Source organism: Trachurus trachurus (assembly GCF_905171665.1).
Source record: "Trachurus trachurus genome assembly, chromosome: 15".
Taxonomy (NCBI): Eukaryota; Metazoa; Chordata; class Actinopteri; order Carangiformes; family Carangidae; genus Trachurus; species Trachurus trachurus.
The window spans coordinates 24570677-24598646 of NC_139906.1; the positions used below are offsets into that span (position 1 = coordinate 24570677).

The 27970-nt window shown below is 39.6% G+C and overlaps 6 protein-coding genes across 8 annotated transcripts; 4 read left to right on the forward strand and 2 right to left on the reverse strand.

Annotated features, from left to right (window-relative positions):
* Positions 1-4221: 4221 nt before the first annotated feature.
* Positions 4222-6089, forward strand: mad2l1bp (MAD2L1 binding protein; the record flags this gene model as incomplete). Its single annotated transcript, XM_083987894.1, has 3 exons — positions 4222-4342; positions 5178-5461; positions 5562-6089. 3 exons carry the CDS (start codon positions 4222-4224, stop codon positions 6087-6089), a joined length of 933 nt encoding a protein of 310 aa, XP_083844020.1.
* Positions 6090-6391: 302 nt separating this feature from the next.
* ephx5 (epoxide hydrolase 5) lies at positions 6392-9390 on the reverse strand. 2 transcript variants are annotated; one of them, XM_083988348.1, is made up of 10 exons: positions 9311-9390; positions 9114-9183; positions 8802-9015; positions 8506-8686; positions 8195-8404; positions 7987-8116; positions 7463-7674; positions 7204-7312; positions 6963-7088; positions 6392-6841 (listed from the first exon to the last, which is right to left on the reverse strand). In XM_083988348.1, the coding sequence occupies exons 2-10, from the start codon at positions 9134-9136 to the stop codon at positions 6640-6642; spliced, it is 1407 nt and encodes a 468-aa protein (XP_083844474.1). In that variant the 5' UTR covers positions 9137-9183; positions 9311-9390; the 3' UTR covers positions 6392-6639. The 2 variants fall into 2 exon arrangements, with proteins under 2 accessions (XP_083844474.1, XP_083844475.1); XM_083988349.1 differs by having other exon boundaries at positions 9244-9368.
* LOC310998013 (uncharacterized protein) lies at positions 8346-16162 on the forward strand. The gene is made up of 12 exons (XM_083987898.1): positions 8346-8440; positions 11653-11909; positions 11987-12094; positions 12187-12307; positions 12644-12776; positions 12885-13283; positions 13783-13896; positions 14107-14212; positions 14360-14470; positions 14576-14684; positions 15351-15477; positions 15589-16162. The coding sequence occupies exons 2-12, from the start codon at positions 11835-11837 to the stop codon at positions 15986-15988; spliced, it is 1803 nt and encodes a 600-aa protein (XP_083844024.1). The 5' UTR covers positions 8346-8440; positions 11653-11834; the 3' UTR covers positions 15989-16162.
* On the forward strand, positions 9414-11312 carry cst3 (cystatin C (amyloid angiopathy and cerebral hemorrhage)). The gene is made up of 3 exons (XM_083988350.1): positions 9414-9712; positions 10203-10313; positions 10940-11312. Exons 1-3 carry the CDS (start codon positions 9515-9517, stop codon positions 11012-11014), a joined length of 384 nt encoding a protein of 127 aa, XP_083844476.1. The 5' UTR covers positions 9414-9514; the 3' UTR covers positions 11015-11312.
* A 67-nt stretch (positions 16163-16229) lies between the features above and the next one.
* On the reverse strand, positions 16230-19180 carry mgme1 (mitochondrial genome maintenance exonuclease 1; the record flags this gene model as incomplete). 2 transcript variants are annotated; one of them, XM_083988326.1, is made up of 6 exons in its annotated part: positions 16230-16359; positions 16781-16911; positions 17329-17461; positions 17563-17800; positions 17885-18245; positions 19159-19180. In XM_083988326.1, the coding sequence occupies 5 exons, from the start codon at positions 18237-18239 to the stop codon at positions 16320-16322; spliced, it is 897 nt and encodes a 298-aa protein (XP_083844452.1). In that variant the 3' UTR covers positions 16230-16319. The 2 variants fall into 2 exon arrangements, with proteins under 2 accessions (XP_083844452.1, XP_083844451.1); XM_083988325.1 differs by lacking the exon at positions 19159-19180 and having other exon boundaries at positions 17885-18407.
* snx5 (sorting nexin 5) lies at positions 19171-27838 on the forward strand. The gene is made up of 13 exons (XM_083988324.1): positions 19171-19362; positions 20868-20972; positions 21083-21193; positions 21444-21565; positions 21682-21805; positions 22165-22260; positions 22369-22474; positions 23188-23263; positions 23506-23545; positions 23655-23741; positions 24196-24355; positions 24469-24554; positions 26455-27838. The coding sequence occupies exons 1-13, from the start codon at positions 19327-19329 to the stop codon at positions 26503-26505; spliced, it is 1200 nt and encodes a 399-aa protein (XP_083844450.1). The 5' UTR covers positions 19171-19326; the 3' UTR covers positions 26506-27838.
* The last annotated feature ends 132 nt before the right edge of the window (positions 27839-27970 follow it).

Consider the following 27970-nt stretch of genomic DNA (forward strand, 5'->3'; position numbering starts at 1 on the left):
TCCCAGGTCATGTGACGTGTTGGCTCAAAATCAACACAGGTGATGGGCATTCAAACTAATATCAGAACACATAAAATGTCATTATATGCTGATGATGTACTTTTATTTATGAAGGAGCCATCTAAATCTATACCAGCTTTAATTAAGATTATAGATCAATTTAGTACTTTTTCTGGATATAAAATAAATTATGAGAAGTCCCTGGCCTTACCTCTTGGGAAGACCTACAGTGATTCAGAATATCTGCCTTTTAAGGTGACCTACAACGGATTTAAATATCTTGGGATTTTCTTTCCGCCGAATCTCTCTGATTTAACTAAATTTAATTTTTTACCTGTAGTTACTAAAATCAAATCAGACCTTCAAAGATGGGTGAATTTACCAGTGTCGTTATTAGGCCGAATTGCAATTATTAAAATGAATGTCTTGCCACGATTATTGTACCCAATTCAGATGCTACCTACTTATATTCCGTTAAAATTGTTTAAATCAATACATGGTGCAATTCGTAGATTTGTTTGGAGAAATAAACGTCCTAGGTTAAAGCTGCAAAAGCTTCAATCTCCCATAAAAAATGGTGGCTTAGCTTTACCCAATTTTATTTATTATCATTGGGCTTCACAATTGAGATATGTCACAGATTGGGTAAAAGATAGTCAGGTTTCCTTTATAGATCTGGAAAGTATAGGACTAGATAACGTATCAATAGCAGACCTCCCCTTTGTATGTTCTAGGAAACTGCAAATTAAGATGAAGGATAATTTCATAGCTACAAATATATGCAAGTCTTTGACTAGCATACGTAAATACTTTGGTTTAAATCAATATTCATTCTTAGCACCCATTGCGAATAATCCTGACTTTGAAAATTCTTGTGTAGATGTGGGATTCAGAGATTGGAAGACCGCTGGTATTACAAAAATTGGTGATATGTATATAGGTGGTGCACTAAGGTCTTTTCAGCAACTGCAAGAAGAGTTTAAGCTTTCTCGAACTCAATTTTATCGTTACTTACAAATAAGGAGTTATTTAAACTCAATTTCATATTACAAAAGTGGTAGTAAGCTGAATACTCTTGATAGTCTCATCATGAAAGCAGCAACAATTAATAAGAAAGTGATTACTTATATATACGATCAGTTGCTTACGAATGATGGGACTATAATTAATATCAAAAATAGTTGGGAAAAAGACCTTGGTGCTCACCTAGATGACCAGACCTGGCGTAAGGTGTTAAATAATGCCAAGAAAATTACTAGATCAGACAAATCACATGAAGTACAATATAAGATAATTAACAAACTGCATGTGACTCCTGAAATACGTAGTAAATATGATGACTCATGTTCGGTAGCATGCAAGAAGTGTCAAAAACAACCAGGCACTTATTTTCATTTAATGTGGTCATGTCCATTGATTAAAATATTCTGGTCTACTGTCCAAACAGAGATAGAGAAGTTCCTTGGCATAAAAATGGTAATGGATCCTAAACAGTGTATTCTTGGTATCGACCTTTTGTCTTTGTCTGGTCAAACGGGTAAATTGTTGAATATTATGTTGTATGCCGCACGTCTGTCAATTTTGCATGCTTGGCTTGACGAGCATCCGCCTACGTTAGCAATGTGGTATGAGAAACTGTTATCAATTGTTCCTTATGAAAGACTATCTCATGTGGTGCAAGGAACCTTAGATGAATTTGTTAAAGAGTGGACCCCTCTGAGCATGTTTTTTGGATGCGAGTGGCCATCAATAATAAGTGTTGGTGTAAATTAAGACAACACCCCCACACACACACACTTTTTTTTTTTTTTTTTTTTTTTTTTTTTTTCTTTTCTTTTTCCTGTCTTTTACATGTATTTGTGTTTTTGGTTTTTATTATGTAGTATTATTTTGTGTTGTATGTTGTGTTCGTGACAGCGGAAGGCTGTAAATTTGTGTTATTTTTCTGATGAGCTTGTCTTGCTGTCAATGTAAATCAAGAATTAAAAAGAAAGTTATAAAAAAAAAGATGGGGAATTTTGGAAATATTCCAAGTTGGAAACTTTCCATGGGGATTTGGGGAATTTATGGTAATAGTGAGAATTTATGGGAATTAACAGGAAATTGGGGATAATTCAAACAAACTGTATCATATCCAAACATAAATGTAAATATTTTGTTCATCCATGCAAAATAATACGTGCAAAATCCCCCCCTCAAGTTCCCCGTTAAGGGCCAACCTTCAATTTAGTAAATTTAGGATTTATTCCCGTTTATTCCCATATTCCTGTTAATTCCCATATATTCCCGTTTATTCCCATATATTCCCGTTATTCCCATACATTTCCATTAATTCCCATATATCCCCGTTAATTCCCATGGAAATTTTCCAACTTTGAAAATTCCCAGAATTTTGCAACCCTAATTGTACTGTAGATAATTTTAAAATATTGAGAACTCAAATCAAAAGGTCAAAAAGCCCATTGATAATCAGTTTACCACCAGAGAAGATCCCATATTTTACTATTGCCCATAGTTCTAAGCACCAAAAGCCGGCTCAGTGTAGATATCGACCTCCTCTCTCGTGTTTCTCTAAAACACGGCATTTTGAGCCTGTCCTCTGATTGGCCAGGTGCAGCTAACAGATTGTAGCTCGCTACTAGAGCCTGGTTTAAAAAAAAAAAAAAAAAAATCACTAGTAATTGCAAATAGCGATGGTCAATCAGCGCTAAAACGAGACGAACAGATGGTACAACTCAGAATAAAATGCAGCGCTGGTTAATCAGAAAAAAATAAACCATAGTCTGGTCTCTAATACTACTACAGTTTAGAGAGCTACATAATGATATAGTACTACTGTTTATTTGTTTGTTTGTTTGTTTGTTTGTTTTTGAGATTTTTCTGTCTTCAAGCTTAGTGAGGGATGTTGTGTCGTTAAGAAAATTAAAACAACAACAACAAAAAAAAAAAAAAAAAAAAAAAAAAATCAACACAGGATGGTAGAGCTAAGCCTCCTCTATGACACACACCTGTTTTTATTGTATTTAAACACATTTAATATTTTATATGAATTTTTAATGTATTTTATACTGTAAATATGAGCATTATAGCTCAATAACTCCTAGGTCATGTGACCTGTTGACTCAAAATCAACACAGGATGGTAGGGCTAAGCCTCCTCTATGAGACACACCTGTTTTTATTGTATTTAAACACATTTAATATTTTATATGAATATTTTATATATTTTATACAGTAAATATGAGCATTATAGCTCAATAACTCCTAGGTCATGTGACCTGTTGACTCAGAATCAACACAGGATGGTAGGGCTAAGCCTCCTCTATGAGACACACCTGTTTTTATTGTATTTAAACACATTTAATATTTTATATGAATTTTTAATGTATTTTATACTGTAAATATGAGCATTAGAGCTCAATAACTCTCAGGTCATGTGACCTGTTGGCTCAAAATCGACACAGGATGGTAGAGCTAAGCCTCCTCTATGAGACATACCTGTTTTTATTGCATTTGAACACATCTAATATTTTATATGGATTTTTAATATATTGAGAAGCGAGTGAGTGAGCGAATGTCTGTCAAATATCCAACTTCAAACTAACTTCACTGCAGTCACCTGGGGCCTGTCCTCACTTCTCACTAGACAGACGCCCCGCTGAGTTGTATTAACAATTGATATCCTGTACTCCAAACAAAACTTTTTTTGTTTTGTTTTGTTTGCGTCATGCACCTTGATAATATTCTACAAAATAAAACTGCAGGTAGTCTCAGATTTTTGTCAATTTAATTGCTGCAAAATATAATAACAACTAATGGAAAAGGAGTCCTTACCTAACATTGATTACAGAATTTAGTGACTTCCAATCATATTTTGAGTTCCTATGAATAAACCAATCGAGCAGTCAAAATGATGCATTCGATACACGCAGGAAAACAGATTACCTAGTTACACCAATTTAAAAACGTGAAGTAAGAAGATAGCTGTTCATTGAACGTTTAATGTGTAATGTTGTTGGCAAGATCCAACGGATCAGTTGTTTGTCGAGTTATTATGAAATGGTAGAATTAAAGTCTGTAGCTAGTGTATAATATTTTAACGGGTTTAAAATTTTAAAAAGTCTGTAAAAATCATAGTTCATGGCTTTTTCTTGAGGAAGTTCCTATTTTCGAACTTTTCCGCGTAACGTGAATGCAGCATTAAAGTCGATTCATGTTTCCCATGATGCAACGCAGCAAAGAGCTACCGGCGGGGACATTCAAAACTATGGCAGGAGTTTCGGATAAACCAACATCAAACTCAAAAGATGCGGAAAACACGACTACTGCTAACGACGAAGAAAGTAGGACAAGAAGGCGCCTCTCGTTTTCTTCAGAAAAAGGTGTTACCACTCAGGAGACGAGTAAAGTCTTAACATTTCAAAGTGTTGCCGACAACTCGGATCCAAGCAGCCGACCCTCTGTGGAACTCGCCGAGCAGCTTTTACCACCGGCCGTGAACACATGTTTGAAGACGAATAATATCGCTGAACTGAGTGATCTCTCACTTAAAAGTCCACTGCGTTCAAAACAACACAGTGTAACTCACACTGAAGACCAGGAAAACACCGCTACGCCCTCTACCGCCGCCACCCCGGGTAGGTAATGGTGTGCGTTTGTGTTTCCAACAGGGCTTGTGTGTTGTAGCAACGCTGTGATGTCTAACGTTAGTTATGTGTCTGATATATCCACCAAGGAAGATGAGACTGTGCGTTGTAAAAACACAGCATTTCTATTTTGATAGTGGGGAAACACAGGAAATCATTTTTACCACATTGACTTTACAGCGACACTGTAAACCTGGAACAGTTGGTAGATTCGTTGATTAAACATCCGAATATGTGGGGGCCAACAATAACATTAAGATCAACTTTGATTACTATTAGCACTATAGAAAGTAGTTCACATTAGCCCCAATTTGAGTAACGTTAGCCGCATTAAAATAACACATGCATATGAAAACATCACATTTGGCTGATAATACTAAATGCACTGTGTGTTAGTAACCACACCCAGACAATATGTGAGGAGAAAGGGGACAATGATTTCACTGGGAAACTGGACATGCTCGATTTAAAATTGAATAAGACAAGTCAATTGCTCACCCTAATGACATAATTCTGGTTCTTATTTGGACAGATAATACCCACGACGGAGACACTTCTGGTCAGAGAAGTTTGCTGGATTCCGATGTGATCGACAGTAACCAACAGAGTAACACAGAGGACAGTGATGCTGAGGTGGTGAGAAGAGCACAGGAGGACGGCTGTGTGAACGTTGCCTTTCCTGGCACTGTAACTCAGGAGGGCTGCTGCCGCTTCGTCAGTGAGATCCTCAAGTGCATTCTCTATCAGAGACAGCAACTGCCCATGACTTATGACCAGCTGCTCTATTCCCAGAAGAAACAACAAGCTTCCATGCAGGTGAAATAGGAAACATTATTGCCCTGCTCCTCATATGTTCATACATAAAGAAAATGTTGTTTTGAGTTAAACTTATATGTGGTGATGTTTTGCTTTTCAGGATAAAGAAGTGGTCAGTCGGAGGCCTGTGCAGTCTGCAGACATGGACCTGCGGAAATGTCAGCAAACCCTTCAGGAGCTAGAAGAGGTGCTGCAGCAGCTGGAGGTGCTATTTTCCCTCAGCAGGGTTCCCCGCATGCTTATCCTGCTGGGCGGCTCTGTAATCCTGCCCAAAGAGCTGTATGAGATCAATATGGAGGCGCTGGTGTTGGCTGGTGGCGATCAATGCCTGCGGGTATCCTCATGTTTAAGGCAACTTTTCCGCACTCTTTTTGTGGCTGACCTTTTGTCTGACACCAAGCCTGTTAGGTTAATGCCCACCACGGTCTTAGTGCTGGCTCACAGGGATTGCGGCGTAAGTTGGTTCCGTCCCAAACTACAATTTAAAGTGCCAACTCGTGTAAAGAACAAGGTTATTGCTCTGTGTACTGATCCCAGCTCCTGTAAGGAACCCTGGACTGAGGGGTCAGAGGGGCAGGATTATGTGTGGTTTCAGGCACCCACGACAATCAAGGGCTTCAGCAATTGACCCACAAAGTCGGGAGGTGCATATTCTAGAGATTGGAGCTCTCTCTGTAAACTGCAGTGAAATTTTATTGGCGGTTCAAGTGAATTGCGAATTGAACTGTATATTCTATTGAATTATGAGTTTAACTTTTACAGCTTCTAATGTAGATTCAAACAACATTGGTGTTTTTGACACAAGGAATATGATGTATTGTCCTTTTTTTTATTAACTTGTGAAATTTTGGAAATCTGTTTGAGAATGTTGTGTATTATGGTTTATATTTATAAAGAATGTTTTAAAATACAGAAAGGCACACACACTACTACTTTGATGTATTTTTAATGAGCATAACTTGAGTGGTTTGATGCATTATGTACTTTTCTCTGTGGGCAACAGTAACAAGTATGATCTGTCAGTATCTGTGTATAAGACACATCAAGTTAAGTATTGCGGTGTGAGGTGGATCATAGAAACAGGGATTTTTTTGTATGTTGAATTGAAGTGATCAATCAAAATCAAACACAACAAAAGGTCATAAAAGCAGATGTACCATTGATGACATGGGTCTTCTTCACAACTTCTCCACTTTTCTGACAAACTGGATGAAGTCGTCGGCGAGCAGCTGGGGCTCCTCAAAGGCGGCAAAGTGACCACCTCTAGGCATGAAAGTGTAGGAGCAGATGTTTCGAAACCTATTTTGTGCCCAAGATTTAGGGCAGTGCATCAACTCCCCAGGGAAGGCAGCCAGTCCCGTGGGCACAAATATCCCGGTCCTAAATCAAAACAGGAACATTTTATGAGGGTTATCACATCATAGGGTTGTCAGATATGCAAAATAGAAGAATATGCCATACTGCCATATTACTTAGACAGTTTGAGCACTCGGCCACATACTTTGCATCCACTCTATTGTCAGGATTACTCTTAAAGTTTTCTTTGTAGAAGCGCATGGAGGAGACTATGGAGCCTGTGGTCCAGTAGATCATCACATTTGTCAAGAGGTCATCCAGACTGAACTTCCTGTGTAAATCAAGGCAATTATAAAACATTACACTCAGCCACAATCCCATATAATCTGCACCTACTCCTGTGTATTGTTTTGCTAAAAGAGTGAGAGGAAACACCATACATGTACCTTTCTAGCCCACCATCAGCCAGATCTCTGTTCCTCAGTTCAGTCCAGGTGGAGAATTTCTCCAGAATGTAAGCAGCCAAACCCACAGGAGAGTCATTAACTCCACAACCTGTGGACACCAATTACACTGTATTAAGAGCTGGAATAATGAAATAATGAGACCATAGAATATCAGTTACACTTGGGAGTGTTTCAGGTAGTTTCTGATAAATGTTTTGAAAAACATTTCCTGGGTGTAGCCTACTGTATATGTCCTCACCTGCAGTGTCTGGTTTAGTGGCCTGAATGTGAAAGTAGCCTGATTCCCTCAGAATCTCCCAGACATTTTTTTCAAAGAAAGGGAACAAACGGCGTACATCTTCCTGACTGAAGCCCACCAGGAAGGGCAAATAAGGACCAATCATGAGGGACAACATCACTTTGAATCCCCGTTTGGACTCAAACATGTTTAAGTGGAGACCTTTCACACACCTGGAAAGACAGATTTTTAAAATGACGATGATGAAAATATTAGTTTTAGATGGCATCATAGATCAGCATAGTTATCAGTCTATAACTACACGTTAATCTTTTTCTTGTGACTAAATGTCCTTCACTCATTCCAGTCTACAGGAATTTGTAGTGTCAGGGGTTTTTGGTCATTTGTGCACTTTGCACACTGCAAACACTGTTTCACAATTTAAGATGTCACAATGGTTGCTTTAAAAAACAAGCTCTTTGTGGACATTCCACTGCAATGAGAACTTGTTTTCGGTCAGGGCTTGTTTTTGCTGACTGTCTTACTGAGGCTTCATCTGTGCCATGTTGGTAGTGATGAGAGAGCCCCAGTCTCCTCCCTGCAGATAGAACTGGGAGAATCCTAAACGCTCCATCAGTGTCAGGAAGACGCGGGCGGCAGCGAGACTGTCAAATCCTGAAAAGTCACAGGAAGCACAGCTGTAAACATCTGGTGCTCAAGATGACAATGCATGTATTTATTTAGAATCACTACCTTGTTTATGTGGGGCCTCTGAGAACCCGTAGCCAGGGATGGAGGGGCATATGACCTCAAACACAACCCCATTCTGGTTTTCTGTGAGAAGCGGCAGAATCTTGTAGAACTCAAAGAAGGAGCCAGGCCAGCCGTGAACGAGCATGAGAGGAAAAACCTTCTGATTCTCACGGTGTGGAGGCCGTACGTGGATGAAATGCACATCCAGTCCTGATTTAAAGCAACAAGCAATAGGAGCAAAGAAAAGTAAGACGCGTGCACTGATTCTCAACCAAGATCCAGAGGTGTTTTTACTGTGAGGCAGTGTGTACCTTCTATTCTGGTTTTAAAGTGTGGATACTTGTTGAGCACTGTCACCTGACTTTTCCAGTCAAACTCATGTCTCCAGTAGGAAACCACTTTCTTCAGATAAGTAGAATTGAAGCCATAGTGGAAGCCGCAATCTTCTAAAGGATCGGTGTATCGTGTTCTGTCGATGCGCTCATGAAGGTCCTGTTCAATAAAGTACTTCTATTATTCAAATGATTAATTCAACTTTTATGACTGTGAGTTAGGTCATTAGTGATCAAAGTGTAAATTACAGATTTTTTTTATTTTTATTTTTTACCTCAATCTCTTCATCTGAGGTTTGCACTTGAAAGGGATAGATTTTATCATCCTCTATCAGCGGTTTCTCCCCTGCTCCCCACCACCCTTCACCTAGAGGAATACTTTTGAGATGTCTTCTTCTGTGCACCATGTATGTCAGTATTCCCCCTGCTGCCACAGCCGCACCTATTACCAGCTGCTGCTGGGCAACATCCAAGCCAAAGAAAGTTTCCCTGCAAGGTGTAGAAAAATATAAGAAAAGATTATTGCAGCTCTGATCTGCTCAAACACATTTTTACCACAATAAAATTAGTGAAAAGACAAAACTTACTTCAAAAGCTGCAGTCTTTGCATTGTGTTGGTCCAAAGGTGAGCGCCCACAGGTGTTCCTTTTTACAACCCTAAGTTGTGAACAAGCACACACACACACAAAAAAACCTCTACCATGAATTTCAACATACCTTGTTTTCCTATAATGTCCACCGATGGAAATAATGGCTAAACGGTGTGTAAAATGAACACACTTACTTGGGACGGAGTGGTTAAGCCCGAAACTCAGCGAGTGCGCGAGTTGATTACCGACGAGATACAAGTATTTTGCGATCTCGCGAGATGTCCCACACCGAGGGCACTGAACAGCCGTGACGTCGTTGTTTATATAATAGGGAGGCATCACCGCTGCCTTCTGCTTGTTTTCGTCGTCGTATTAGCACGGACAGACACGGACACACAATGTGGAAGCTCTTCTTTGTGGCGTTTGCGGCTGTTTTGGCCGTCGGGCTCGGTGGTTTGATCGGCGGACCCCGAGACGTCGATATCAACTCTTCAGGAGCGCGAGAAGCCATGAACTTTGCCGTCGTCGAACACAACAGACGCAGGAATGACATGTTTATGAGCCAGGTGTCGGAGGTGGTGAAGGTCCAGAGTCAGGTCAGTATTGTTTAATATGGGCTTATGGGGGTCTACACTACAGACTGTGTTGTAAAGAAAAGGACTTTGGTAAAGTGACGGTAACCCTGTGCATATTTTGGCCGCGGTGTAACGAGCAGGCCCGCTACGCATTTTAGGATTAAGTTAGATCCCCCCTCTTATTTACAAACGAAGCACTGTATTCGTATGCACATCAAAGCCTACGAATACAGTGCTTCACTTATCATTTGTGTAGCCTATGGGCCCTAATAGGGATGGCAGTGAAATAACAGCGACACGAACACAAAAATAAATCCCATCCTGTCCGTCCAGCTTCACTGTATAGTTGATGTGTCTCTGCATGTTCAGGCAGCTTCAGGTCCCTCCCAGGATTTTCTAGACAAAAAAAGGAAATGGAAAGCTATTTTTCCACATGGATGAAGTATGTGAGGTATATGAGGGTTTACCATGATGAGTAGTTTCATTATTTCTCAACATTTTTTCTCTACAGGTGGTTGCTGGCACCAAGTACATCATAACTGTGAAAATGGGCAAGACCCCCTGCAGAAGTAACAGTGCCAGTGAAAACTGTGTTGTCCACTCAGACCCAGAACTGGCTCGGGTAATAATGACTGCTGATCCAGTCTTCTTTTTTTTTCTTGGTTAGGTTACACAATGTTTAAACATCATGTATAAACACTTCTACACTACAGTAGTGTGTGTTTCATTAGATTGTGAAATGGCTGCATACTTCCTCTCTGAGCATACAAGATGTGCTCGGTATTGTTACCATAGGCTAGAGGAAGGCAGCAGGGAGAGATTCAAACGGTCTTGACCCACAATTTCCATCAAAAACATAATGGGCTCTTTGCACAGCTCCACTACATCCTGAACTTAATGCTGCTCCTTTCAATAATGTACGACAGTAAACAAAGGAGCAGCATTAAGTTCAGGAAGTAGTGGAGCTGTGCATAGAGCCCATTCCAAAATGTTACAGAACACCATTCTTCTTACACCGTGTATATGAATAATTATATGTATTTTAAAAAATGACAATTATGATGTGAAACCCTAATGATTTTTAACCAGATTATTAAAAGTGAAGTTAAAGAATAAATTCATCAGTCTATTAGCATTAGTGTTAGTCCATTGATAATGGTTGTGTCTTATATGAGGAAACTGTTGAATAATTTAATTGAGCATAATAATTAAATAAAATTTCATGTGTTTTCTAACTTTTCCCCACAGCCTTACCAGTGCACATTTACCGTGTGGAGTCGTCCATGGATCAATGACATCCGTTTGATGGATGAGAAATGCTAGACAGAGAACTACACGGCAACTGTGTTTGCATGTGCAATATATCCCTTTCACAGAAGCAATATGTTTCCCACTAATCAAACCACAAACAAACTAATCTTTCAAAATTTTCTATGCTGTTTCACTGTTTGCTAAATCGAATAATTTCAGAGAGTCACTGGTTTCTGACTTTAGAATAACCATGTCCAACTCCAATAGTAGGAGGGGCTCGCTATAATCATTAAAGCCAAGGCATCAAATTGTTAAATAGTTAATTCAAAACCATGCAGTGTTTTAAATAAACGAACAGATGAAAATTCAATCAATGTGTCCATGTGTGAACTTATTACTCAGTGTTAAGCATCTTCTGGTGTTGAGGTGCGAGTTTTATGTTACTATTTTGTTCTCGCCTGACATTGACCACAATGGTGTGCATACATACTTTACTTCATAACTACTACAAATTATTTGATATCATGTTTCATTCACTATATATATTTTACCACTTACATGTAGACTTCCTTGATAGATGAAAGGGCTGGACTCATCAACATTGTGGAGAGAAACACATTCCATTTCCTTCCTGTTGGTTGATATAAGTTTTATTTTGAAAGTCCATGTACACAGCATGTTTCTGAAGCTATATCTTTTATTTTATAAAGGACAGGAAGTGGTCAGCCTTCCAGTCCAGAGCGATCCAGTCTAAGCAGGCATTGCAACAACTTGAACTGCCATGACCGGACTGTCAATGATTTGTAGAGGCTGTGTTTAGTGGGACACATGACTTGAAAGCGACAGGAAGAGTAACGTGTGTGAGTCAGTGGAGAAGCTGCTTTGACCAAACATGAAGGTCCTCTGCAAAGATGAACTGCAGATCACTGAGGGAGTCCTGCTAAAACACTTACCGAAGAGTCTGAAGGTAGGCAGCTGCTGCTTATGTTAAACAGACGCTCCAGTATGTCAGCAACTCCTCTTCTAATTTCTCCGTCTGTCAAGGTCTACGGGTTCATACATGGCATTAACAGGAACAAACCCACTACACTGGAGATCGTCGTTGATACGTGGCCAGACTTTAAAGTTATCATTTGCAGACCAGATCCCAAGGTTAGTTTATATTCCATTGCAAAAAAAAAAACAGTTGACTGTGAGATTTTATTGTGCCACACAATTTAAAATTTTGAGTATATACTTCACAGAACAAGAACAGCCAGAAATTTAGAAGAAAGGTGTCATATTACAGCACAGATGAACAGATGTTAAAGAAAATGCTGACAGAAGAGGATTTAGTTGACTGGAGCACTTCTTTCATCATTGGAGGTAGGTTTAGAGCACTGCAAATATTCGACAACCATTATAGGATTTTACAGGTTGTGTTACTCTAAAACTAGATATTTAAACCAGAAATATCACTGGTAGTAGGCCTACTATACTATAATATTTCATGCCATACACTTCTCAAGTATTGTAGCTTTTACTTCACAACAGATATACTGTATAACAGCTGCAGGTCCTGCTCTTTTTTTGTTTTGTTTTGCTTTGGAAACATAGAGGATGGTGAGTTTATGAAATTTGATGCATAGTTATAGCTATATTAATGCATCACCAATATGAAGATTATATGTCACAATTACCATGTGAATCATTTTCATTCAGGGATCGACGTTTCTCATGCCCCCATGCTCAAAGAAGTATCTTCCCAAAGAGAAGTTAACACCAGATGTCTAACTTCGGTGTATCTTCTCCATCTGCCAGACATCAGCCATCTTCTCTCACCAAAAGTTGACAGGTATACGCTCAGATAATTGAAATGCACTGTAAAGGATTGAATCTGAATAAGCTAAATGCAAAGAATTTCTCTCAGATGCAAGGTTTTGAATAACATTTTTCTCTACAGCGAGCTTGAGTCGAGGATTGCATCTCTCAACCTGTCCCACGTTGACTTGGTGAATAAAAACTGGAAGTTTGGAGGGGATGAGCAGGGTTACAATAACATTAAAAACCTTATCAGCAACTTCCCATCATGTTGCATCACTGATGACCAGGGTCAGCCGCTGTCCTGGATTCTGGTGTATGACTACTGTGCCCTGGGCATATTGTACACGCTGCCAGAGCACAGAGGGAAAGGCTACGCCAAAGTGTTGGTCAGCGCGATGGCCAAAAGACTCCATGCTGAGGGCTACCCAGTCTACTGTTTCATAGAAGAGGACAACATGGTCTCATACAGGCTCTTCAAAGACCTGGGTTTCACCGAGGAACCCTCGTACAGGGCAGCATGGTTTGAATTCAGCGTTTGATTTTGTAACTATGCTGTGATTTCTAACATGTTGTGAATGCACTAATCTGTCAATGTGTTGGCACAAACTGTCTTTGCATATTTGAAACATATTTTAATGAAACTGTAATCTTATTATATTGACTGTGATATAAATGTGGTATTACAGAATTCAAATTTCACCAGCTCTCCAAATCATTGCACCTCAATGTGGATTGTCATAACTGAGGTATTTGAAAAAGGCACATACATATTAAAAAAGACAAATAAGCATGTCAATAATAGCTAATCTTTTAGATACAGGCCTTTAGAAGCCAAAAATTGAACAATGTTGATTGTAATGTTCTTCAGTAAGGGGATATTTCATTTCCAATGCAATTTATACAATTCAGCATAAAAATAAATATATTCAGTGCATTTTTGTCTGTCTGTCCGTCCAGTTTATGAATGACACGTGATGGCATGAGTTGTAGGTTGGACCAGAGCGATATCGCTCTGGGTTGGACATAACCTTATGTAGCCTGTATGGTGAGGAAGTTATAACACATTGTTCTTGGGTCTCTCTGAAAAAAGACGTCAGTGTTGAACAGTCAGTTTCTTATAATACCAACATGAAAAAAAGTGTTGATCTAATGTGAGTAGGATTTAAACGATTTTGTCCAAGTTTTATTTATTTATTTTTTTTGTCTTTTTATTTCCTATGTGTCGAAAGTGCGACTCAATAGTGAACGACAGTCGGCTGTACAGCTGTTTTCTCACTCAGAGACTTTACAGAGACTCTCGAGACTCTTGCAGAATCGCATGATCGATCTCCCGTCCTGTCCACTGGTCCTCTTCTGCGCAGGATCCGCCTTGGTCCAGGTCCAGACTGGGAAACCATGGAGCTGACCGGAGAACAGCTGAAACAGGCTGAGACACAGCTGAAAATATATTTACCGCGGTCACAACCGGTGTGTAGTCGCCTTAAAGCTATAGAAAGTTTGTGCGGTCACTGCCGACTACTTCTCATTGGCGTCGGTTTTATTTATGCGCCTCTCTAATAACCGATCAAACTATTAGTGGGATTTTAATTGAAGCCGTTTGTTTTATTTTTTAAGGTGTACGGCACTTTGGTCCTGAGAAACAGAGTCAAGTCCGACTCTATACAGATTTTAGTAGACAGGTGGCCAGAGTTCAGGGTCGTTGTCTGCAAACCACACTGTGAACAGGTACATTTCTCTCTGTGTAGCCTATAATATATATACATAGGCTGCTGCATAACCTTAATCTGCATGTCTGTATGCGGTAATTTAGCATTTCACTTTCTATTACAGGATGGTGATCGTTTCAAAGACATGCAAGTTTATGCAAACGATGAAGCTGTTCTAAAGGAGACCATAAGGAAGTCCTCTGTTATTGATTGGACCAGGTTCTTTTGTGTTGGTAATAGCAACCACTTTGTTCTTCTCACAGTTTCTTCAATAATAATGGAGGTCAGTTCATTTAACTCGTATTTTATTCCTTTCTTAGGACACTGCTCTTGGATAACAGTGTGAAAGTATAGGCTATGGTTATTGAATTACTATTATGTTATTAATACACTCATCTTTGATCTAAATTGTATTCATATTTATGCAGGATTTTTCCATTAAATTGTAATTCATTCACAGTTTAACAAGACAATGGAAAGTTACAAAACCCAGATATCCGATATGTCATTGTGTTCAAAGTCCTCCCATTGTTGATTGGATATCATTTAGAGATCCAAGAAAGACAGCATGAGACACTACAAAAAGCTATGAGGGCAAAGATCACTAAAAGCAAAGTAGTATGAAAATTAACAGGTAAATAGGAAAGCACGAAATTGAGATACAAAGAATGATGGCTTCATAAGGGAAGATGGGTATGTAAAAACACAATTTATTGATGGTAGTTATTTCATTATAACATTTTGAAATATTTCAACTTTTACGGTTTTAAAGTAATGTGCAAATCATTTCTGACACTGTTTGAACAAAACAGTTCATCAGTACTCAAAAGAAACACAAATTGTATATATTTTTTATTATTGTTAATAGGTCCAAAACATCTTTGTTTCCTCTGTTCAAGGAATCAACCAGTGCCATGCAGAGTCATTCACAGCGGTGGCATCAGAAAAAAATGTACCCAGCCATAAACTGGCAGTGTGTCACATGATGAATCTAGAGGATGTATCCAAGCTCCCCTCAATAGACACGTACAGGTGCCTATCCATGCAGTTGTTATCTTAATTCTAGAGTGAAACAGAACCGTTCTCTGGTTTAGTAGTTTGTTAATATAATAGGATTCTGCTCTCTCTCCACATCAGCTCAGGGGTCTGCCTAAGCTCTCTGGATGAATCTCACATTGGCTTGGTGAATCAGACATGGAAGTTTGGACAGGATGAGGTGGCTTTGAGGATGATCCACAACATGATTGCAAACTTCCCATCCTGCTGTGTGCTGGGCGCAGAGGGAGAGCCTGTGTCCTGGATCCTGACCTATCAGTCATGTGCCATGGGGATGTTGTACACGCTGCCAGAGCACAGAGGCAAAGGCTACGCCAAAGTCCTGGTCAGCACCATGGCCAGAAGACTCCGTGCTGAGGGCTACCCAGTGTACTGCTTCATAGAAGAGGAGAATGTAGTTTCCTACAGTCTCTTTAAAAACTTGGGTTTTACTGAAGATCCCTCATACAGGGAAACCTGGTTTGCATTTGATGGTATTTAACTATTTCAATATCTTCTCATTTATTAGAAGATATAAAAATAACTGATTAGGCCTGCATACTGACAAATTAGGTCCAGAATTTTAGCTGATTAATTTAGAATTATAAGACAGAAAAGGGCAGAGATGAAATTTAAATCTTCTTCTGCATTAGAGCATGTTATATTGTCACCTCAGGTCCAGTTGCCTTAAAGGGCATTCCAGTCATAATCAATGTTTACCTCAGATATCAGGTCATATATCTGAGGTAAACATTGATTATGACTGGAAATGCCCTTTAAACTGAAATAGCCTGCTCAGTAGATGGCCCCTCACAGACGTGTCTTCAAACATCTCATCTCTTTTCTGAAAAAGCACTTGACAAATGACTGGATCTGAAACAAAAAGCAGAAGTCTTAATGTAAATTATGTTCCTATTTATTACACTAAGTTTAACACTAGAGGAAAAATCTGTAGTAGACACAACCAGTGTTGTTGGATATTTTTCAATCAGTAATCTTGTTTATATAGGATTAAATACTTTGGTACACTGGGTTTTTAAAGTGCTTTATAAATAAAGTTGGTATGGTATGGTATAATAAGAAATTGAAATAAAGAGTAACTATCGTAACTCTGAACTTCTGCCTCATTAATCAACAAGGTCATGAAGCCAAACTCTGTTAGTGAGATCAGATTTAAAACTCCATAATCAAATGCACTAGTTTCTGATTAATTTCCCTGATTTAAAGAAAATGAAAAAAATTGAAATGAAATTTAACTTTGAAAAGAATAAGAAAAAAATATTCTGAAAGTCACCTTTGTTGTTTGAAGTCTTCAAGGCGTAGCAACCAACTTTTCCAGTACTGTAGCATCAGCTCTGAGTTCAGCTGGTGAGCGTGGGCAGGTGAACCGTCTTTGTACGCAACCACAATCAGTCCATTTTCAACCTGCAGTGAGACAATATTGATGTTGTAGGAAGTATTGCCTGAGTGTGACACACTGTGGCAAACATACAATGGTAAGAAAAAGAAAAGTCCGGCCCGCACACCTACAAAAGGTCCAGAGCAATAATTTATTATCACCCAAGTGATAGAGGGTGATAATAAATGATTGCTCTGGACCTTTTGTAGGTGTGCGGACTTTTCTTTTTCTTATCATTGACTTCTTTTCTCCGGCACCCAGCGTTTAGATTTTGCGATGTGCGTGCTTTTTCTATTTTTTCAAACATACAATGGTAAACATACAGTATTCCTGAGTTGTTTGAAGACTTTATAATCTTCCTTTTACATTAAGAAATGTGACTTCAGACTCAAAAATGGTTCAGCAATCTGAGTGAAAATCAGTGCATAAGAGGTCAGGGTCACCTGGTATTTGTAGTTGCCATCACTGTTTAAAGCCCCAGCATAGGCTGCAACTTGAATCGGGTTGTCATATGTGTTGCTCAGGAATGGTTTGGGCTTTTCTGAAGTCTTCCAGTCAATAACACACAGTACACCTCTGTGGACAAAACGGGCAGAGTGTAGTAAATGTTGCATTAAAGTCAAGCCTGGGCATGGAAAAATTAAAATCTACCTGTCTGTAAAGTTCATCATATTTACCTGTAGCGAGCAACACAGTCCATTATTCCCAAATAGTTCAGGCTGTCATGTTGTACGGTGCTTTCAGTAGCTCTCACACCTCTGACATCCTCCAGTATGTGTGAGACACTCTCCATGTATCCATGTACATCAGGCGGACACTCTGGTATCTCCAAAGGATGGCTTTCCTTGGACTGCGCACCTAACATCAGGACATCCTCCAAGGCTGAATGGAAAAGTTTCCCTTGCCTGAATAAATCTAAGGAAAAAAACATTTTTATATGACTTTTAAGCATGAACACACATGATGGTAGCATGGTTACATTTGTGTTACATTACTTACTCTGTGTGTATTCTTTAAAACCATCTTCTCCGAGCTCTGCTATCATCCTCTTTTTCCATCTCTCCAGGTAGAAGATCTGCTCTGGAGAAAGTGTCTGCTGAAGAATGCGGCTCACACTCGGCACGAAAGTCCTTCCTGGGCCCCTGTCTAACAAAATCCGGGCTGGAAGTCCTGACTCTGGCTCCTCTGTTTCGAGAGTCTTCTCGTTGTTTATGAAGGGATGCAGGGTTTTAGGCACCCTCCTCTCTGGTCTGGTGGAGGTGGAGGTTTTCTGTCCTTGTACAATAGGTCCATAAATGTGTTCGTCTTCCGCTTGAAGGGTCTCCGGGGTCTGGGAGCTGACCCTTGAAGACATGACGGACTTGACAAGTGAGGAGTAGCGCTCACTGTTAGATGAGCTGTATGTGCTCTTTCGTTTGGGAGCTCTGAGGCAGTGACAGGCAGTGAAGTTCCTCAGGGGGAGGGAGGTGCACTGAGTGAGCACGGTGCCTCCGACAGACACCACCCGTTTAATAATTAACATTCTGGCGATTTTCACAAAACAGTACAGTACAGTGCAGTAGCGCCGGCAAACCGTCTTTGGCGCCGGTACTTGCCCCAACTTGTCCCAGATTAACTCCTCATGGTCATAACACACACACACACGACTGTTTCTAAACGACGCGCCTCTTCGGTTGCACACACTTCCGTAGCTGGAAATTTAAGTTCCGGGCTCTATGGTTCCGGATGCATTCGCCTGCGTTTGAAACCAAATGTTTTTGCACTTTTATACTGCTCTTAATTTTCACTTGCATTATTATCCTCATTGAAAGTATGTATTTTTCAATTGGTCCAAAAAGGAAAAGAAAAGGAAAGAGCAGAGAAACGACGGTCTGCTGTCGTTTTTACGTTTCATTGACAAATTGTTGTGATTTTCACAACATGAGAAAAAATATATAAGACCGACTAAACGTGTCCTGTACACTGTGAGTGTCCCATAGACTGTAAAGAAGGAGTGTCCACAAGTTTTGTCATGAAAAACTACATTACCCATAAGGCGCAGTGTGTCGTTGAAATGCATCCGTGTGGTCTTTGCCTAAACTAGGTGGGGATGTTCATGGAAGTGACTGTCACTTACCTTTTTTCGCTCCTAACGAAAAATCGCATTACTGTTTACGATACATTATCACAGACCAACAGTATATGAATCCACAGGTACAGAAATGTAATATGACTGATGGGGTTAAAAACCAATCGTGGCTTTTGTAAATGTGACATTGTCCAGTCAAATTCACCGTAGGCGGGGTTTAATCTCCCATCATCACAGGAATGGGGACGAAAAAAAGAAAAAAAAACGATTTGACAGCTCGTCAGGCAGCTAACCAGTCAGCGGAGGAAGAGCTTCCTGCATATAGTTTTGTTATTTGGCCTGCTCTTTCGATTCCGTCGATTTCAGCCCCATCATGACGTCCACCTTAGACGAAAACAACAAGGAGAAGGTAAAGCGAAATGGTCTTGTCATGTGAACTGCACGACAAGTCAGCCCCGGTAGCAAAAAGGTTGCTAACAATAATGGTTGATTTATGGCAAGTTATTACCGCTAACTTTTCTGCCTACACAACGCTAGCCTCCAGCTAAAGCTAGCTAACGTTTTCTTTTTAATCGATAAAGCTATCAATAGGTGAGCTAGCGTTAACGTTACCCGAGTAGCGTCAGTCCTCGCGTATGCAAACAAATGGTATTTGCTAATGTTACCCAACTTACTGAACTTGTTAAAACATGCCACTGTTAACGACATTTGTTTGTTGCAACGTATGATATTAAAGTTACCGAAAACGAACATACCGGTAGTAACAACTAGAGTGCCTATAGTAACAACTATGTGTCTTAAAAGTACGTTTTATTGCATTAAAGTGCTGTAATGCAGAGCTGGCCTGTGACTGCTTCATGGACTGAGCTACAATAATTAGCATTCTGGCCAGTGCTGAGACAAATTCACTATAGCATGATCTCCTTGATTTAATTTAGCAGCTCTGTGATTGGGAGGTGTTGGTTCAATTTAATGCTCATTTTGCAGGATGTAGTCAAAGGTGCACATGAATTGAATCGTTATACTAAGATTTCCTTCTTCTTCTTTTTTTTAATAATACATTTTGTAATTAGCTGTGTGTTGATTAGATGATGATGATGATGAAATCTCAAAACACAAAAACCTTCACCTTTTACCAGTTACAATTACTCTCAATTACATAGTCAGGATTGTATTTATTTTCATGTCATGATATAACAGCACATCAAGAGTGTAAGCCAAGAGACTGGAAACTGTACTGCTGTCAGTATTTCTCCCATTCACTTATCTTTAAACCCATGGGAAAAAACAACAACATTTTTATTCCTGTGCATTTCTGATGTTTACCCTTTGTGTCTAATGCCAAAGCTCAGTTTCTCTTCAATGTGAATGTGCAGCCATATTGGTATGATGGGTATTAAACCAGGTAGAAGGTGGTTTGTGACGGTATTGTAGATTCTAATGCAACACTCTTTTACTGCTTATATATTCAAGCTAGGACTCGGTTACTGACAAACTGTCACTGACCAAGATTTGTTTGATATTTCACATCTGTGAAATATGAATAATGGCCTTTAAGGACAGTTATTAACATGATTGAACCAATGTTTTAAATGCAGCATTTTCAGTGTGAAACTAGTGTTTCTTCGACAGGTACATGCAGTCTCACTTCTCACGTGTTATTCAGAGAGGCAATAAGAAACAATGGGCCCATCTGAAGATCAACTGTCCAATCAAAGTGAATCAAGTGTCATTCACAATATAGTCCAAAACGGTGACTAGATAAGAGATCTGTTGGATATTGCTGTGAAAGCAACATTGGCAACAAAGTGAAGCAAAGAAATATTGTTTTTTCTATTATTTTTTGTTTTTTATACACAAGCTCAGTCAGCTGATTTTTTTTGTAGATAACCTTGGTGTTTTCTTTCTCCTTAGATGCGCTCTGTGTCTGTGGATCTCAACAACGATGCCTCTCTTCTCATTGACATTCCTGATGCACTCTGCGAAAGAGACAAAGTCAAGTTTACTGTCCATACAAAAGTAAGCGGCTCTTTCCACTCCAGTCTTAACCTTTAAAATATTCCTATGGGAATTTTCTGATGTGTTGACAGTTTCCTTACAAAACTCTATTATTTTAACTCTGTTTCCAGACCACTCTTAGCTCCTTCCAGAAGCCAGACTTCTCTGTTCCCAGGCAGCATGAAGACTTCATCTGGTTACATGACACTCTGGTTGAGACAGAGGACTATGCTGGCCTGATAGTGAGTTGGACTACTTGTGGACATGACTCACATACGTAGACAGAGGCTGTAATACCACTGTTTGACTTTGGCGTCTGTGTACTCAGTGAATGAAGGAGAAGTTAAAAGGCCGCAAACATAGTTTTTTTTGTTCCCTGTAAATTCCCAGAGAATCAAGCAGTTATCCTTATGAGGCATTTTTCCCCCCAAAGTTTTCAAATTCAACTTACCTGCTGTAAATCTTATTAACATCCCTCTTTATCATTCATAGATTCCTCCAGCGCCCCCAAAGCCAGACTTTGAGAGCCCAAGAGAGAAAATGCACAAACTGGGGGAAGGTGAAGCCACCATGACCAAAGAGGAGTATGCTAAAATGAAGCAGGAGCTGGAGGCGTGAGTTTGACGCTCTATCAAAATATAAAGACATTTTATTGTAGCCGTTAGACGGTGTCATGTCACAAAAGCCTGTTTGTGTGTGTGTAATCTATGGTGCTTTATTTTCTTCTCAGTGAATACCTGGCTGTGTTCAAGAAGACTGTCCAAGTGCATGAAATCTTCCTGCAGCGATTGTCCTCTCACCCCAATTTAAGCAAAGACAGAAACTTCCAGATTTTCTTAGAGTATGACCAGGATGTGAGTTCCTCATAATGCTGACTTCCTTTCCTGAGTTGTCTGTTGGAAAGAGAGGAAGTAGGGTTTACTGGACACTTGTGACACATGGTTTACATCCTGCTGTGGTCAGCAGTTATGCTTATCAATGTAGACTTTGTCGGTCAGTAGCACTTTTTTTGTTTGCAGAACTCAGCTAAGTGGTAAAAACTCAAATATGAAAGTAGAAGTCTTGAGAATAGAGTACAGTCTACATGTATTTGTAGAGCATATTGTGACACATAATACTACAAAAAGGAACCATAGACACAAATACAAGCTTTACTTTAATTTCTACACTGCAGAATACGCTTCAACAATATGTATGCTTTCTGTCGTTTTAGCTGAGTGTGAGGAGAAAGAATGCCAAGGAAATGTTTGGAGGATTCTTTAAAAACATGGTGAAGTCAGCTGATGAGGTCCTTATCTCTGGAGTAAAGGTGTGGCTTCTGCATGACCCGCTCATAGCACAGGATGACAACATTACATTTTCAGTCTTGCAGCCACTTCCATTATTACCTATGTTTCTGTGTGTGTTTCCCTCACAGGAAGTTGATGAGTTTTTTGAGCAGGAGAAGACATTCCTGCTGGACTACTCTAGCAAGATTAAAGATTCCACTGCGAAGGCAGAGAAAATGACCCGTGCACACAAAAGTATTAACAATATGTTTACATTTACTATACTGATATACTTACAATAATATAATAATATACTTAAAGCAGAAGTAAGCGATATTTTTGTGTTAATATAAATCTTAAATAGTTATATCTTCTGACAGCAATCACCTACATAGAGTGTTTGGACCGAAACACGGGTATGTCAGTCACTCTGCTCTGCTCTGAGCCGAGGAGAAAACTTTTCTCGTATCCTACAAGTTTTATCCAATGAGGAGAGAGAACGGCATGCAGGGCTGTGTGTGCAGCCAAGGGATGCGCGTGAATGTGGTGACGTAGGGACGAGGACTGTTATGGTGCGTTCAAGGCAACCCGTAACTTATGTTTTTCCGACCTGTGAAGTCGTACCAGTTCGATCTGGTACGAGTTCACGGGTCGGAAGTTACGAGTGGCCGTTATAGTGACTTTCACAGGTAAAACAGGTCGGAAAAACACGAGTGGGTTGCCTGGAACGCTACAAAGTCGTAAGTTGTGACTTGAAGCTGTAATTTACGATTTCAAAAGCCTGCCTGGAATGCAGCATTAGCCAAAACGACCAGATCGCTTACTTCTGCTTTAATATATATAATGAACTGGATATTGAGCAATATAAAACTTTTCAAACTGACCCTGCCTTTAAGGAGATCTTTGCTGTTGGGATGAACTCATTTTATATGGAATGTATTAAATTTTCGTTCTATTTGTTATTACAGATATTGCAGATGATTATATTCACATCTCTGCCACTCTGAACACTATCTCTGCGGATGATAGTACAGCAAATAAGAAGTGAGTACAATGTACTGTGCATGAATTTACTATATTTCTTTTTGTAAATATATACTGTGTTTTGGATTATATGTTATATTGCATTATAAGCACTGTTTCTGTTTTGGCTTTATCTTGTGGACAAACAAAGTAATGTTCAAGATGTTGGTATGTGATAATAATTACATGTTATTTGTATTCATACTTTTATCAGAGACATAATTGCAGAGTTTTTTCATTCATGCCTGTAATCTTTTTGACAGACACCTGGAGAAGATGTCAGACCTGTTTGAGAAGCTCAGAGTAAGTAGAACTTCATTTCTCAACAAACTGAGACGATTTATAAAATATTTGTCTTATTTTATGAGGACAGTGTGGAAACTGCTTTATATCTTTATTTGCTTCTCCACAGAAAGTGGAGGGAAGAGTGGCGTCTGATCAGGAACTCAAACTGACAGAGCTGCTAAGATACTACATGAGAGATATCCAGGCTGCTAAGGTGAGACCTGACCTTATTTATGCAGCTCACACATGGCTGTGCTGAGGTATAATAGAGCACAGTAATAACAAATGCTGTGCTATTTACCACAGATCAGTGCTCTGCATTAATCCTTGTTAATTTTCATACAGAAATCTGAATAATTGAAGGGTAAAGATAAAGAAAAAATGCATTATTTAGAGCAGTTACAAGGTTATTTTCCAGTTATAGTATTGATGCTCATATTTGTTATGTTTTGGAACTAAATATGAATCATTACACCTGAGCATCAGTAAGAATCCTTTATAAACAAAACAGAAGAGCACATATTTCTTGATGACTCTTATATCCAGTTGAGCACATGTTCTGCTAAAATCTTTTCCAGATGTGAGATTAGATGTTGAACTCAGCGGATTGGTAAAGGTTCCCCATTCTTTTGTTTCTGATGTTAAATTATCTGGATTGTATCTGTCAGGACCTTTTATACAGGCGAGCCCGGGCATTAGCCGACTACGAGAACTCTAACAAGGCTTTGGATAAGGCTCGACTGAAAAGCAAGGACATTCCCCAGGCAGAAGATCACCAGCAGCACTGCCTGCAGAAATTTGACAGGCTTTCAGAGTCTGGGAAGAAAGGTTCGTGCATCCATATGCAACATACGCAGTTTCATTCTGTGCTTGTTGCTTCCTCTGTAAAATGGTATGCACTACATGAGCCCTTTTCAGACTGCGTAATGTCTTCCTCCTAGAGCTGACCAGTTTCAAGGGCAGACGTGTTGTGGCCTTCAGGAAGAACCTCATAGAGATGGCTGAGCTTGAGATAAAACACGCCAAGGTGAGCAGCACAGTCAGGCACACAGCCATCCTTTCATCACTTTGTGATAGAGTCTGGTGACGTTGACACTAATGGAAAATACTTTCATGACTTTTCCATCAGAACATTACATTCATCAAGCACTTTACCACGGACACCAGACTAATGCTGTACAGTGCCTCACAGCCTCTTTTGTTCAGATGTTTAGGACTTTCCTTTGAGGTTCTGCTTCATGTTGAGATGATTGATATCACATAATTTCTGCAGATTCCCCAGGCTTCTAATCTCCTGTTTTACCAAATTGCAAAAGCATGCTATGAATTTACAGCAGGGGCCTCATTTCTAAAACACAGCTTAGGATCCATACAAAAAGTGCAAACTTGGCCAAGATGGCACACGCAAAAGTTATCAGATTTATAAAAGTGTGCACATATATGCCTCCTCACAATTTATTTTAACTATTGTTTCCCAGCCAGATGCTCTGCCCAAAACACTCCACACAATCAACTATAAATCATAAATGCAAATCCTTCCCAAATATGGATTTACATGTTGTTTCTGTGGAGAAACAAGGAAACAAAACAAAACAAAACAAATGTGAGTGTCTGCTGGTGAGATGGCAGATGAAATACTGAGTGGAATTTGATTTGTGATTTGAGTTGAGTTCACAATTGAGTTTAATTCTTATAAATCCCAGTCTTTCCATGGCAACATTACAACATTACATTACAACACCGCCCCCAGCGAACCAGACCAATGAGGCAAGGCAGGTTGGTCCATTAACTCAGTTATTGGATGCCAAATTCTGACCCAACCATCTGCTGCTTTAACACAGATCCAGATTCATCAGGCCTGGCTAATTCTTCTAGTTTTCAGCTGTCCAGTTTTGACAAGTGTCTGTCCACTGCAGCCTCAGCTTTCAGGAGTCAAACCTCACGTGGTCTTGGTCATGCTGTTGCAGACCGTCTACCTGAAGGTTCTACGTGCTGTTTGTTCAGAGATGCTTCTCTGCTCACCACAGTGGTACAAAGTGGATATTAGAGTTACTGTAGCATTTCTCTCAGCTCTACCCAGTCTGTCCATTCTGCTGTGACCTCTCGACAGCAAGGAGATTCCGTTCACACAGCTGCTCATTGGACGTTTTGTTTTTGTTATTTGGCTCCAGTAAAAACTCTAAGAGACTCTGTGTGAAATTCTCAAGAGGTCAGCAGTTTCATTAATACTCAAACCTGTCTGGCATCAACAGCCATGTTTAAGTCAAAGTCATGGAGTTCACTTTCCCCCTCATTCTGATGTATGGTGTGTACAATAACTGAGTCTTTAGATCTGCCACATGATTGAATGCCTGGACAATAACATAAATAATCACATTTACAGGAATAGTTCACCAAAAAATGAAAAACAAAATCCTTATATGAGAGTCAATAGCACCCGACACAAAAAGGTCCATAAAACTACACAAAAATCTTGTAATATTCCAACGTACTGCTCGTCCACTGCAATCCCAGTGTCCTGAAGGGATATAGTCCAGAGTTTACTCAAAACAGTGTAATTTAGGACATTTTTATTGTATTGAATTCGCCTGGGGTGCGCTCTCACGTGTGAACGTCAGAGCGCAATAAAGGACTGTTTGTGTTGGGCGCTATTGACTCTCATATAAGGATTTCATTGGACTACGAACCCCCCACCCGGGTCTCCAGATGCACTTTGAGGAATAAAAAACTACTCCATAGTACCGTATGCATCAGCATGAGGGTGAGTCAAAAATGACTGAATTTCTTTTTTTTTTGGTGAACTATTCCTTTAAGTGCTTGGTGATTCCACATAGCATTTTAGAACTGTCAGATACCCATGGGTATTATACAGTGTATAGTGAGAGTTACTGCAGGAGTACTAATGCTGTTTTCTCCTGTCCCCGCAGAATAATGTGACTCTACTGCAGGGGTGCATTGACCTGCTCAAGAGCAACTGACATGTTTTCACGTGTTCCTGTCCCACCATCACCAAGTGACCAGTCATGACAAATGGAAACCTGGCGTCCCCCTGGGGCCTTGCATGGACATGAATCTAAACCCTCTCTCTGCTCCCACCCAGGGGTCTGATGCCACTTTAATACCCTGCACAAGATAAAGTGTCTTGTACGCAGAATGTCTCCATGTTTACAGAGTCCTTGCCCCCTGGTCTGTGCTCCATCCTTTTTCATTATTTATGGAAGCCAAACACAACATTAAGGTCTTCCATGTTTTTTCAGCACCAACAGAGGTGACTTTTCTATTTTGGTAATTTCTTGATTTCTCATTCCTACATTATGCACAGAGTAAAAAAAACCTTGCCTTTTGAACGTATTTCTGCCTCCATTAATTTTGAATCCAACCTCCTCCCTTAATGTAAATACCTTTTTAAAAAGGCTTAAAGAATGTTTTTGCTTCGCCATAATCTAAGTTTTATTTCATATACTTAATCTTTTGGGGCTTTTACATTTGCTAATGGAACAGTTTTACAGAAGCAAAACTAGTGCCTGGAAAAGAAAAACTCATGCTCTGCATTCCTGGGCTCTGAGATTAGTGTGCAACCAAACCAGCCCTCTAGTAATGAAACTCATGACTGACTTCGAAGACAAGACAGATCATTTTCATGTGTTTAAAAATAGCCACACTTCACATCAGGAATGGGCAGTTGGATGAGTCCCAGTATTCTTGTTAGTCAGAAGTGGCCTCAGATTCCACAGTTATCACAGATGCTGAAGAGTTTTGCCAACATGGATCAATCTTTGAAGATGTCATCAAGTCATAGGGAAGAGAGTAAGTCAAGCAATAGGCTATTTGAGCATTAGCATTTTAGCCTAAGAAAGTGAGCATTGGAGATTATTACAAATTAGCATTTTGGCTCTATTTGCACAGGGCACCAATAACATCCATGCACTACATGTATTATGTCCTCAGTAGCTTCTTCACCCCAACCATCACTGCCCATTCATATTTTTCCTTTTTCAATTTGTAATTATTGTTTTTCTTCTTTATTTTGCCAGGCTCTCACGCATAGGACCTGATATATTGATATATTTTACCAGATCCTCTAAGCTGTTTATTGAAAACAGTCAAAAGAAGGTGCACTAAAAAGACAGAAAAATACTTTACAATTTTGACCATGCTCAGTGGAGTGTTGCATTATAGTTTTTTAAGAAATGGAATGTATTTCTAATGGATTCCCACTGTGTGAATTCCTCTACATGATGCTTTTCTTACAGATCATTAGCATTTTATAAATTTGTAATAATGGCATTGAATAAATCCTACTTTCCCAAGTTTGAGCATTCTGTATTTATTTTAAGGGTGAGTCAGCCTTAGTAGTAGTACCGTAGTATTAGTAGTCCATCATACCAGTAGGTGGCAGTATCCATCCTTCCGTTACACCCTGTCTCCACAAAGATTTAGTGT

What these genes read in the sequence shown, in the direction of transcription:
- ephx5 (XM_083988348.1), bottom strand. Translation starts at nt 9,136, where the DNA reads ATGCAAAGACTGCAGCTTTTGAA. An exon ending in CTTTAAAACCAGAATAGAAG is followed by an intron (nt 8,405 to 8,505) that starts GTACACACTGCC and finishes GCTTTAAATCAG; the next exon opens with GACTGGATGTGCATTTCATC. An exon ending in GCTGATGGTGGGCTAGAAAG is followed by an intron (nt 7,089 to 7,203) that starts GTACATGTATGG and finishes TGATTTACACAG; the next exon opens with GAAGTTCAGTCTGGATGACC.
- cst3 (XM_083988350.1), top strand. Translation starts at nt 9,515, where the DNA reads ATGTGGAAGCTCTTCTTTGTGGCGTTTGCGGCTGTTTTGGCCGTCGGG. An exon ending in TGGTGAAGGTCCAGAGTCAG is followed by an intron (nt 9,713 to 10,202) that starts GTCAGTATTGTT and finishes TTTTCTCTACAG; the next exon opens with GTGGTTGCTGGCACCAAGTA. An exon ending in CAGACCCAGAACTGGCTCGG is followed by an intron (nt 10,314 to 10,939) that starts GTAATAATGACT and finishes TTTTCCCCACAG; the next exon opens with CCTTACCAGTGCACATTTAC.
- LOC310998013 (XM_083987898.1), top strand. Translation starts at nt 11,835, where the DNA reads ATGAAGGTCCTCTGCAAAGATGAACTGCAGATCACTGAGGGAGTCCTG. An exon ending in ACTTACCGAAGAGTCTGAAG is followed by an intron (nt 11,910 to 11,986) that starts GTAGGCAGCTGC and finishes CCGTCTGTCAAG; the next exon opens with GTCTACGGGTTCATACATGG. An exon ending in TTTGCAGACCAGATCCCAAG is followed by an intron (nt 12,095 to 12,186) that starts GTTAGTTTATAT and finishes TATACTTCACAG; the next exon opens with AACAAGAACAGCCAGAAATT.
- snx5 (XM_083988324.1), top strand. Translation starts at nt 19,327, where the DNA reads ATGACGTCCACCTTAGACGAAAACAACAAGGAGAAG. An exon ending in ATGAAGCAGGAGCTGGAGGC is followed by an intron (nt 21,566 to 21,681) that starts GTGAGTTTGACG and finishes TTTTCTTCTCAG; the next exon opens with TGAATACCTGGCTGTGTTCA. An exon ending in ACCTGTTTGAGAAGCTCAGA is followed by an intron (nt 23,546 to 23,654) that starts GTAAGTAGAACT and finishes GCTTCTCCACAG; the next exon opens with AAAGTGGAGGGAAGAGTGGC.